General features: G+C 43.3%; 2 protein-coding genes across 6 annotated transcripts in view; one reads left to right on the top strand and one right to left on the bottom strand.

Annotated features, from left to right (window-relative positions):
* MED12L (mediator complex subunit 12L) overlaps positions 1–12737 on the top strand; it is a 535097-nt gene that overhangs the window by 454032 nt on the left and 68328 nt on the right. For both annotated transcript variants that reach the window (XM_038751768.1, XM_038750921.1), the window contains 4 exons: positions 7331–7405; positions 7545–7735; positions 8486–8647; positions 11926–12037. In XM_038751768.1, the coding sequence (XP_038607696.1) occupies positions 7331–7405; positions 7545–7735; positions 8486–8647; positions 11926–12037 (540 nt within the window). The remainder of the gene's footprint in view (positions 1–7330; positions 7406–7544; positions 7736–8485; positions 8648–11925; positions 12038–12737) is intronic.
* Positions 1–12737, bottom strand: part of P2RY12 (purinergic receptor P2Y12) — a 105366-nt gene that overhangs the window by 88931 nt on the left and 3698 nt on the right. The window lies entirely within an intron of this gene.

Here is a 12737-nt window from a genome sequence, read left to right as displayed (position 1 = left end):
GTGGTGCAGAAGGGAGTGGGAGAAGGAAGCTGTCACATCCATCCTGAAGATAGCTCCTGCCTGTGAGGTTGACACTTACTGGTAGGGTTGTTGCCAAGTAGTAACAACTTGGGAAGCATCATGGCCTAGACGGTAGAGCACGGGCCTGAGCGTCAGAAGGACCTGGGTTCTAATCCCTGCTCTGCCACTTTTCTGCTGAGTGACCTTGGGCAAGTCACTTGAGTTCTCAGGGCCTCAGATCCCTCATCTGTAAAATGGGGATTAAGACTGTGAACCCAGTGGGGGCCAGGGACTGTGTCCAACCAGATTTGCTTGTTTCTACCCCAGTGCTTAGAACAGTGCCTGGCACATAGTAAGTGCTTAACAAATGCCATAAGAAGTAGTCCCACTCAAAGCATGACATGCCTGAATTTCCACCCTTAGCTTGCCAGTTGCTAAAAATTACAGTTTCTCCCAAACTCAGTCTAACCCTACTAGGAAGAGAGTATTTTTCTTAAGCTCAAGGGCATCGACTCCTGGCATTACACATTCAATATGACTGTATTTATTTTAGTGCTTCATATTTCAAGCACCTAAATTCACTGTGGCCGGGGATGCTCCACCCCTTGGAGTGTGTATGTTAGCTCATTCATGTATGATCTTAGAGCTGGCGGGAGCAGGAGCTGGCTCTGTTGCCCGAGGTAATGTGCCCACATTCATTCATTCAATCTATTTATTGGGCGTTTACTATGTGCGGAGCACTGTACTAAGCGCTTGGGAAGTACAAGTCTGCAACAGATAGAGATGGTCCCTACCCAACAACAGGCTCAGTCTAGAAGGGGGAGACAGACAACAAAACAAAACATGTAGACAGGTGTCAAAACCGTCAGTATAAATCTAATTATAGCTCTCGCATAGGGCAAGTCCAGGCTTCAGCTCTGCACCCTCACTGCTGCCCCCCAATCAGTCAATCAATCAATGGCATGCCTCGTCTGTTATATTGTACTCTTCCTAGTGCTTAGTACAGTATTAATATTATTGCTTGACTTATTATGCGCTTGTTACGTGCAGAGGACCGCATTAAGTGCTTGCAAAAGTACAACAAAATTAGCAGACACGTTCCCTGGCCATAGAAAGTGACTGCACCAGTCCTTGTGTGGAGGGAGGAAATTATTAATAATAATAATGATGATGAATTTCCATCCTTAGCTTGCCAGTTACCAGTTATTAAGCTCTTACAATTTGCCAGACACTGTATTAAGTGTTGGGGTGGATACAAGCAAATTGGGTTGGACACAGTCCCTGTACCACATGGGGCTTACAGTCTCAATCCCCATTTTACAGATGAGGTAACTGAGATATAGAAAAGTGAATTGACTTGCTGAGGGTCACAAAGCAGACAAGTGGTGGAGCCGAAATTAGAACCCATAACCTTCTGACTCCCAGGCCTGTGCTTGATTCATTCATTCATTCATTCAGTCGTATTTATTGAGCACTTACTGTGTGCAGAGCACTGTACTAAGTGCTTGGAAAGTGCAATTCAGCAACAAATAGAAAAAATCCCTACCCAGCAACAGGCTCACAGTCTAGAAGTGGGGAGACAGACAACAAAGCAAGTGGACAGGCATCAATTGCATCAGTGTAAATAAATAGAATTATAGATATATACACATAAATAAAATAAATAGAATAATGAATATGTACATATATACACAAGTGTTGTGGGTCAGGGAGGGGGATAGAGCAGAGGAAGGGAGTAGGGGCAATGGGGAGGGAAGGAGGAGCAGAGGAAAAGGGGGGCTCAGTCTGGGAAGACCTCCTGGAGGAGGTGAGCTTTCAGTAGGGCTTTGAAGGGGGGAAGTGGCTAGTTTGCTGGATATGAGAAGGGAGGGCATTCCAGGCCAGAGGTAGGAGTGGGCCAGGGGTCGATGGCGGGACAGGTGAGAAGAAGGCACAGTGAGGAGGTTAGCAGCTGCAGAAGGGCGGAGTGTGCGGGCTGGGCTGTAGAAGGAGAGAAGGGAGGTGAGGTAGGAGGGGTCAAGGAGATTGAGAGATGGAGAGCCAATAGTGAGGAGTTTTTGCTTGATTGGAAAGTTGATAAGCAACCACTGGAGATTTTTGAGGAGGGGGGTGACATGCCTAGAGCATTTCTATAGAAAGATAGCCCAGGCAGCAGAGTGAAGTGTAGACTGAAATAGGGAGAGACAAGAGGTTGGGAGATCAGAAAGAATGCTGATGCAGTAATCCAGTCAGGATATGATGAGTTATCGTACTAACAAATACACTATGCCATCCTAGCTGGGCCTTCCCCTGGCCCGTTCCGAGAAGAGTATTCCCCTCTAGCAGGAGCCTAGGCTGGCCTGGCCAGGAATGGAGTGGTCTCTGGAGCCAGTCCCAAGGCCTTTCTGAGGCTGTAGTTAGGAGGATTCGGGCCATCGGTCCCTGCATCTCTCTGCCCTGAGTCCCATGGCCTCCCAGCGAGATAAACTGCTCAAGTCAGGGCAGTCTCCAGAGATGACTGAGGCAGGAGATCAGTATTACGTGGAAAAGTGGATAAAGCACAGGCCTGGGAGTCAGAAGGTCGTGGGTTCTAATTCTGCCTCCACCATTTGTCTGCAGTGTCACTCTGGGCAAGTCACTTCACTTTTCTGTGCCTTGGATACCTCATCTGTAAAATGGGGATCAAGACTGTCAACCCCTCACGGGACAGGGACTGTGTCTAACCCAATTTACTTGTATCCACCCCAGTGCTTAGTGAAGTTCCTGGCACATAGTAAGTGTTTAACAAATACCACAATTATCATTATTATTATTATCAGTAATAATAATAATGTCTCAGGGGCCATGAGATGCTCACTGTTTATTGTGGTCTCTCCCTTTACCCCACTTTCCTCCCACCCTGACTTACCCCAACACCCACATATGAACACTAAGAGATAAAGGCTGGTGTATTGGACTTTCCCAGGCACTTAATTTACTGCTTTGCACGCAGTACACACTCAGTAAATTCCATTGATTGATTAATTGAAAGACAAGCTGTACATGTACTCTCAATTACCCCACTTGTGCAAACCAGAAAATTGAGAACTATGGAAAATGGAAAGCTTTCCCCCTCTCATAGTTTAAGTGGGAGGACTTTGGGTTGGGAACACAACCATGGCCTCTCCTCGGACTACACAAGCACTTAGTACAGTGGACTGCCCCCAGTAAGTGCTCAGTAAATACCATTGGTTGACTACATGTTGTTGCTGTTTCTCTCATGGAAGAGTTTGGTGCTTTGTCTGCTCGGATTGGCCACCTAAGTGAAGGATATTTGACCCTGTTGAGTTGAGGACCCTCCATCCTTCACCATGAGAGTTGCAACACTGAGCAAGTTTGGGCACCCCAAGCCCCTTTCACCATGTAAGACTCCTTTTCCTGAGAATCTGGTGGTGGAGGTGAGCAACTGCTCAGCTCAGCAGGGTCTAGTGGAAACAACACAGATCTTGGAGTCAGAAGACCTGAGTAACAGTCTCATCTCTACCACTTGCCAGCTGGGTGACCTTTAGCAATTCAGTTTTACTTCTCCAGGCCACCGTTTCCTCATCAGTTAAATAGCTCTTCTCCCTCCTCCTTGGACCATGAACCCCATGTAGGTCAGGGACTGTAATGGACCTGATTATCTTGACAAATAGTAAGTGCTTAATGAATACCCCATTTATTGCTATTATTATTATGTCATTTATTCCACTGTCCCCACCCCACAGTAGGAAGGGCATGGAGAAATTGCAACCTAGGCCAGCTAATCCAATATATATTGTTTATAATTTCCAAGTGTAGTAAATATAATATGCATGGAGAGAGAGAGGGAGAGAGAGAACAAATCTATTTTTAGTGGTCACATGTAAACTGTGTCATGGTAAGTTGCTCAATGAACAATTTTGCCTAGATCCATTCAATGCTGCAACACTCTGTCTCTGCTTTTTTTTGTCTCCGTTTGTGTCTTTCTTTCTTTTGGTATTTGTTAAGCACTTACTATGTGCCAGGCACGGTCCTAAATGCTGGGTTAAATACAAGCTACTCAGGTCTTCTGTGGAAGGAATTATTAAAAACAAAACTGACCCAAAAAACACGTCAGCTTTACTCAATTCCAAATCTTGTCCACGGTCATGCCAGATTTCAGAGCTCTTAACAGTCATGCTGTTTATGATTTTAAAAATATATGTTTTTCATGAAATTGAGTTGATATGTGTCCAAATGCTCAGTATCCTCTATTGCTTATATGGAATGTATTGACCACACTTTCACCCAGGGGAGCTTGTGATTGGAGGGATAAGCTACATGAGGAAATAGAAGGCAGAGGGAGAAAAATGACTTACTGTAATCAATAAGTCACAGTCCCTTTTCTTAGTGCCTTAAATAATAATAATGATAATAATAATAATAATATGTGTTAAACACCAAGCAAAAAGAGTTGGACACAGTCCCTATCCCATCTGGGGCTCACAGTCTCAAGGCCCATTTTATTCACAAAAACCATTGAAAAGTCCTTTCATCAGGATATTTTTAGGATCTTTTGGTCTCAAAAGCTTCAGATGAAGCAATAATAATAATAATAATTGTGGCACTTGTTCAGCATTTACCATGTGCCAACATTGGGGTAGACATAAGTTAATCAGGTTGGATACAGTCCCTGTCTCACATGGGCTCACACTCTTATCCCCATTTTACAGATGAGAGAACTGAGGCACCCAGAAGTTAAGTGACTTACCCAAGGTCACACAGCTGCCACGTGGCGGAGCTAGGATTAGAACCCAGGTCCTTCTGATTCCCAGGTCTGGGCTCTTTCCACTAGGCCTCACTGCTTCCAAAAAAAATGACTGCAAACAAGATGTAAGAAGCTTACAATGCTAGGAATTCAAGGGAGATCAGAGGTAATGTGTATAAACTAGAGATTCAATTCTTGTTTTCTTATATGAACAATAGCATCACAGCATCGCGTCTGATCTAACTTGGAGCTAGGAAAGAGAAATGGACCAAATCGACTCATTGAGAACCAAGGGGGATCAGCAACAAGTGAAGCAAAGCAAAGTCCTATTTGTAATTTATTTTAATGTCTATCTGCTCACAGAGACTGTAAGCTCCTTGGGGGCAGGGATCGCATCTATCAACTCTGTAGTATTGTACTTGCCAAGCAGAGAAGCAGCGTGGCTTAGTGCAAAGAGCCTGGGCTTGGGAGTCGGAGGTCGTGGGTTCTAATCCCAGCTCCACCACCTGTTAGCTGTGTGACTTTGTGCAAGTCACTTAATGACAATAATTATAATAATAACGATGATGGCATTTATTAAGCGCTTACTATGTGCAAAGCACTCTAAGCTCTGGGGAGGTTACAACGTGATCAGGTTGTCCCACGGGGGCTCACAGTCTTTATCCTCATTTTACTGATGAGGTCACTGAGGCACAGAGAAGTTAAATGACTTGTCCGAAGTCACACAGCTGACAACTGGTGGAGCTAGAAATTGAACCCATGACCTCTGACTCCAAAGCCTGTGCTCTTTCCACTGAGCCACGCTGCTTCTCTAAGCACTTAACTTCTCTGTGCCTCAGTTACCTCATCTGTAGAATGGGGATTAAGACTGTGAACACCACGTGGGACAACCTGAATACCTTTGTATCTATCCCAGCACTTAAAACAGTGCTCGGCACATAGTAAGCACTTAACAAATGCCATTATCATCATTTAATGCAGTTCTCCACACTCATAGTAAATGCTCAATAAGTATCATCGATTGATTGATCATGTGGGTCTGGAGTTGGAGTCTTATGCTAATATGCAAGTACCAGAGAACACCCTTGCAGGAAATGACTCTGAGCCTGGTTTCAGTCCTCTGTTTATCGAACTTATCAAGTTGTCATAATTTGTTCATGTTAATGTCTGTCTCCCCTTGTAGATTGTATAAACTTGCTGTAGGCAGGGAATGTGTCTACCAATTCTGTTGAATTGTACTGTTTCCAAGTTTAGTACAGTGCTCTTCCCACATTAAATGCTCAACAGAGAAGCAGTGTGGCCTAGTGGACATAGCATGGACCTGCCACATGTCTGCTGTGTGACCTTGGTGAACACACTTTACTTCTCTGTGCCTCAGTTACCTCATCTGTAAAATGTTGATTAAGACTGTGAGCCACATGTGGGACAAGGACCGTGTCCAACATGATTAGCTTATATCTATCCCAGTACTTAATACAGTGCCTGGCACATAGTAACTGCTTAGTAAATGCCATTAAAAATCCATTAATTAGTGGATTGATTCTGCTCCACTCATCACCACTGTGAGGGGCTCTAGCAGCCTGATGTCCTCCTCTAGCTCCCACCCCGAGTCCCCACGAAGACTCTGCCCTCTAGACTGTAAGCTTGCTGTGGGCAGGGAACTTGTCTGTTTATTGTTGTATTGTAATAAAAATAATAATAATAATGATGGTATTTGTTAAGTGCTTACTATGTGCCAAGCACTGCTCTAAGCTCTGGGAGTGATACAAGGTTATCAGATTGTCCCACTTGGGGCTCACAGTCTTAATCCCCCTTTTGCAGATGTGGTAACTGAGCCACCGAGAAGTTGTCACACAGCTGACAAGTGGTGGAGTCAGGATTAGAACCCATGACCTCTGACTCCCAAGCCCATGCTTTCTCCTTAAGCCACGCAACCGCTTAGTGCGGTGCTCTGCACAGAGTAATCACTTACTAAATGCAATTGACCGACTGACTCAGCCTCATAAACCATATTTGCAGAGTGATTGCAATGGAAAAATTTTCTGCTTTAAAAGAAAAGGCCCTGGAGAAAGGGATGGAGGGGAGCATCTTTGAGGGCTGTATGAGTCACCGTTTCCTGACCTCACCCCTTCCAGCCCCAGTGCATTCCAGCTCCCAAAGATTTTAAAGGTTCATCAATTTTGTTATATTTAAGTTGTTTAGTGCAGTTAATCAAACCCTTACTGAGGAGAGGCCTTCCCTGACTAAGCCCTCTTTTCCTTTTCTTCCACTCCCTTCTTTATCGTTCTGACTTGCTTCCTCTGTTCATCTCCCCTCCCAGTCCCATAGCACCTATGTACATTTTTGTAATTCATTTATTTATATTAATGTCTGTCTCCCCCTCTAGATAGTAAGTTCATTATGGACAGGGAAAGTGTCTGTTAAATCATACTCTCCCAAATGCTTAGTACAGTGCTTTGCATGCAGTAAGTGCACAATAAATATGACTGGTTAATTAAGTGATAATTGTCTCACTCTAAGGCATGAGCTAGCCCACAGTTGCTCACAATAACAATTGTAATTTCCTTGGTAAAACACTCTTTCATTTTATTTGATTTCCCTCAGAATCTAGACCAGTGGACTCTCAAGCAGTCCTGGTTGGAGCTTCAGTTAATGATCAAGCAGTGCATGAAGGAGCCTGTGAGTATTAGCTTTGTTTTGTTTGCTTTCCAAAAAAAAAATTCTAACTATTTAATGCAAAATAAAGTATGATCAAGTTTGTTCATGGATTGAGTGACACCTACCATGAATGTGCTAGTTTACTTATGTTTTACTGTAGGGTTCTGGGTCTGTGGCTGAAATGAACAGCTTGTTGGATAATATTGCAAAGGCGACAATAGAGGTGTTTCAGCAATCCGCTGATTTAAACAATAACTCTTCTAACTCTGGTATAGGCCTCTTCAACCCAATTGCTATTGGAAACGCTGACACAAGTAACACAAGACAGAATGGTAAAAAGGCATTCCTAAGGTATTTTTCTGTAGCTTTTCTGTATTCTAATGGTTTTAATTATCACGTATGGCAGTCTTGGCAGTTTTCCACCCATAAAAAGGAACTGTAACTACATCAGTAAATCGGTTTTGTTGTAAGGCATAAGGATATGAAGAGCATTTCTTTGCTGCTAATTCTATTCATTTAATACTAAACTAAGGTCAAATTGTTAAGATAATTTCTTTGTTAGTCTAAATCCTGGACTGAAAATTCAAGGACCCAAACTCCTGGGAATGACAGGTAAAAATCAGAATGTGGTTGACTTTGTCCTTTGCTGGCCCCAGATGGGCAAACTGGACATTATGACAGTCACTAAATGAGAATAGAAGGGATCTTAAAAAACCAGGATTCTGAATCAAGAAAAAAACGTCCTTAAGTGTAGGAGTTTTCTGCCCAGATCCTAAACATTTCCTTTCCACCACTGGCACATGGTTTTCACCAGAGGTGTAGCTGGCACCCCAGCCAGCCAGATTTGCTAGCTTTTCCATTTGAGTGGGCTTTCCATTTTACTTTCCATTTGAAAGTCTATGTGGTGTGGACTTATGTGGTCAAAGCCAAAGGCATTAAGGAAATGGAAAACTATATTTTTTTGAATCCAGTCCATGTGGTTTGGGAGGTCATGTTTGCTTTCTCCAGCAATGCTTGGCTTAGTGTTTCTGTCCTCTGTGTAACGTCAAACAACAGTGACTACTGGGGATGCTGTAAAATAAGCTCTGGTTATGGTTTTAGTTCCTCTGAACGCCGAGGTGTGTGGTTGATGGCTCCGCTGATTGCCAAGCTGCCTACTTCCGTCCAAGGAAGGGTCCTGAAAGCAGCTGGGGAAGAGCTGGAGAAAGGACAGCACTTAGGATCCTCTTCAAAGAAGGAAAGAGACAGGCAAAAACAAAAAAGGTATGACAGCGAAAACCCTCTCCTTCCCCAGGGTTAAATGACAGATACTGTAACCTCATTATGGACAGAGAAAGTGTCTGCCGACTCTATCGTCATCTCCCAAGCACTCTGCAAATAGTAAGTGTTCAATAAATACCATCGATTGATTTGATTGATTTGATGGCCTGATTTATTATTTAGAGCGCACATAGCCTAAGGACAACTGGCCAAATGCTTGCAGTTGCAATTAGGGCCTTAAAGAACTGTCTGTGCTCTCTGCAGACATCGAATAATAATAACAATAATAATAATGATTGTGATATTCGTTAAGCATTTACTATGTTCAGTGCTTACTAAGCGCTGGGGTGGATATAAACAAATCCAGTTGGACACAGTCCCTGCCCCACTTGGGTCTCATAGTCTCAATCCCCATTTTACAGATGAAATGACTGCAGCACAAAGAAGTGAAGTGACTTGCCCAAGGTCACACAGCAAACAAGTGGTGGAGCAGGGTTTGGGCCCCACAACTTTCTGATTTCCAGGCCTGTGCTCTATTCACAACACCATGCTGCTTCTTGCCATTGTGGAGATCAATATTCACTTCTTTAAAATTCTCTGCAGCTTAAAACAGCAAACTTTAGGGTGGTTACTGAAGGTGCTCAGCTATTTGCTGTTGCTTAATAAGAGTGGAGTTACAAAATTCTTCATTCAGTTGGCCTATGGTAGCTTATGCATCTTGTTTTTCACAATGCATTTAATTTCAGTGTGACATTTGGGAAATGAAGAGATTGAAAGAGGACTGGAAAATTATCATTCAACAGGAAAGTGAGAATGAATCAGGCCATCCAAAGGAAGCAGACAGCCATCCCAGCGTAGACTCACTAAGCTTGCAAAGGCAGTTCTTGGTCCCCTTCTATTCTCTATTTACACTCATTCCCTTGGAGAATTAATTCGCTCCCACAGCTTCAACTACAGTCTCTATGCCATTGACACCCAAATCTATACCTCCTCTCCTGTTCTCTCTCCCACCCTTCAGGCTTACATCTTCTCCTGCCTTCAGGACATCTCTACTTGGATGTCCTCCTACCACCTCAAACTCAACATGTCCAAGATAGAGCTCCTTATATTCCCTCCCAACCCTGTCCTCTCCCGAGCTTTCCCATCACTGTAGATGGCAAAATCATCATTCCCACCTCACAAGCCCTTATTCCTTGGTGTCGTCCTTGACTCCACTCTCTCATTCACCCACATATCCAATCCGTAACCAAATTCTGTCAGTCTTACTTTCATAACATCGCCAAGATCTGCCCTTTCCTCTCCATCCAAACCGCTACCATGCTAGTCCAATGTTTCATTCTATCCTGACTGGATTACTGCATCATCCTCCTTTCTGACCTTCCAACCTCCTCACTCTCCCCACTTCAGTCCATACTGCACTCTGCTGCCCGTATTATCTTTCTACAGAGACGTTTAGGGCATGTCACAGTGCTTTGCACATAGTAAATGCTTAACAAATGACATCATTATTATGTCACCCCCCTCCTCAAAAATCTCCAGGGCTAGCCTATCAACCTCTGTATCAAACAAAAACTCCTCACTGTTGACTTTAAAGCTCTCCATAACCTTGCCCCTCCTTACCTCACCTCCCTTCTCTCCTTCTACATCTCATACCATACACTCCACTCCTCTGGTGCTAACCTTCTCACTGTGCCTTGATCTCACCTGTCTTGCTGCCGACCCCTAGCCCACATCCTACCTCTGGCCGGGAATGCCTTCTCTCCTTAAATTTGCCAAACAATCACTCTTCCCCACTTCAAAGCCCTACTGAAGATGCACCTCCTCCAAGAGGCCTTCCCAGACTAAGCCCCCTTTTCCTAAGCTCCCCCTCCCTTCTGCTTCACCTCAACTCGCTCCTTTTGCTCTTCCCCCCTCCCCGCCACATCAGTTATGTATATATGTATATATCTATAATTCTACTTATTTATATTTATGCTTGTTTACTTGTTTTGATGTCTGTCTTTCCCCCCCACCCCCACAGACTGTAAGCCCTTTGTGGGCAGGGATTGCCTTTATTGCTGCATTGTACTTTCCAAGTACTTAGTATAGTGCTCTGCACATAGTTAGTGCTCTGCACATAGTAAGTGCTCAATAAATTTGATTGAATGAATGAATGAAGAAAGGAGAGAAAATAATTTTGGGGTACTTTGCCTCTATACTATGCAACTGTGGAAGATTGGTATGTATGGAATTTTTCCAGTTAAATACAATAATAATTAATAATAACAATCATGGTATTTGTTAAGCACTCAGTATGTGCCAAGCACTGTTCTAAGCACTGGGGTAGATGCAAGGTAATCAGCTTGGACACAGTCCCTGTCCCACATCGTCCTCAAATTCTTAGTCCCCATTTTACAGATGAGGTAACTGTGGCACAGAAAATTTAAGTGACTTACCCCAGATCACACAGCAGATAAGTAACAGAGCCAAGATTAGAACCCATGTCCCCCTGACTCCCAAGCCCATACTCTTGTCACTAGGCTATGCCTTTTTAGTGTGTATCACAATAGTGAAAGGGAAGAAGTCAGGAGGAATTTAAGAAAGGAGGGGTCCTGACAGTAAAGGTTTATAGTTCTGGCTAATAACTGAAGTCTAGGTATAGAATTTGATATTTTTTGCAGCAAAATTCTCTGATATATGAGTAAGGGAGTTGTTTTCTGTAGTACATTGCTCTGCACACAGTAAATGCTAAATAAATACTATTATTACTACTTTCCCAAATATAGATCTCTGGATAGTTTACATTTCATTCTAAATATCAATACCAATACTAATACCAATAATTAATTGTCTAACCCTCTCTTCTTTTTCCAAACCACTGAACACATCATTTATCTCATATTTGAGAGAGGTATTATTACTCCCATTTTACAGATGGGGAAACTGAGGGTCTAAGCAGTTGAGTGACTTGTCAGAACAGTGCAGAGTGGAACTGGAAGCCAGGGCTGCTAACTCCCAGACTTACTCATCTCCCACTAGACCCCAAGTTTAAGGGCTGTTAATGTAAGGCATTGATTGAATTGGTTTCTAATACTGTTATTCCACTGGGTATAGTCCTTTTGGTCAGTACCTAGTGAATGTGATTCACTCAGACATCACTTGCCATATCCTTTGGCAGTGAGCAGTTTTCTTTTCAAAAGGAAATCAGAACGGGATCCCTAACTGGGGTAGGATGTGTATAATGGCAGGAAATAATCAGCTGACTTTCCTTTCTGACCCTCATGTGTTTCCTTTTGCTACAGCATGTCTCTATTGAGCCAACAGCCTTTCCTTTCATTGGTACTTACCTGCCTGAAGGGACAGGATGAGCAGCGGGAAGGGCTCCTAACATCCTTGCAAAACCAAGTCAATCAGGTAAGAGAAGGTGCATTTTCCCTTTTCCAGTTACATTCATCTTCTATTCTTTTTTTTTTTTGTCATTGCTTTGTACCTGATTCTCCTACAGCTGGTCAGGCACGTTAGGAGGAGCATTGATGCTGCTGGAAATTTGTTGATTGTATATGCAATGCAGGTAGCAGCTGATACACACTGTTCCTCTAGTGATTTTGTTTTATGGTATTTGTTAAGCCTTGTTCTATGCCAGGCAAAGCTCCTCTAGATTGTAAGCTCGTTTAGGGCCGGAAATGTATCTGCTTATTTTTGTATTGTATTTTTCCAATTGCTTAGTACAGTGCTTGGGCAATAAATATGATTGATTAATTATGAAGCACTGGGGTAGATACAAGATAATTGGGTTGGACACATTCCCTGTCCCACATGCGGCTCACAGTCTTAATTCCCATTTTACAAATGAGGTAACTGAGGCACACAGGAGTTAAATGCCTTACCCAGTGTCACACAGCAGACAAGTGTCAGAGCAGGGAATAAAACCCAGATCTTCTGGCTTCCAGGCTTGTGCTCTTTCCACTAGGCTATGCTGAATTGAAAGAGTTGGTGCCCCTCCCAAAGTGCCAAATGCACAGCCAGGGAGTAACTTTGAGACTTAGGAGAACTAGGCTCATTGAGTTCTGAAAACTATTGAGGTGACCTGGTGCTCTCATTTTGGATTTTTTGG

Source organism: Tachyglossus aculeatus, chromosome 1 (assembly GCF_015852505.1).
Source record: "Tachyglossus aculeatus isolate mTacAcu1 chromosome 1, mTacAcu1.pri, whole genome shotgun sequence".
NCBI classification, from domain to species: Eukaryota; Metazoa; Chordata; class Mammalia; order Monotremata; family Tachyglossidae; genus Tachyglossus; species Tachyglossus aculeatus.
Note: the sequence above shows the minus strand (reverse complement) of the source record. Positions and strands in the feature narration are given on the sequence as shown.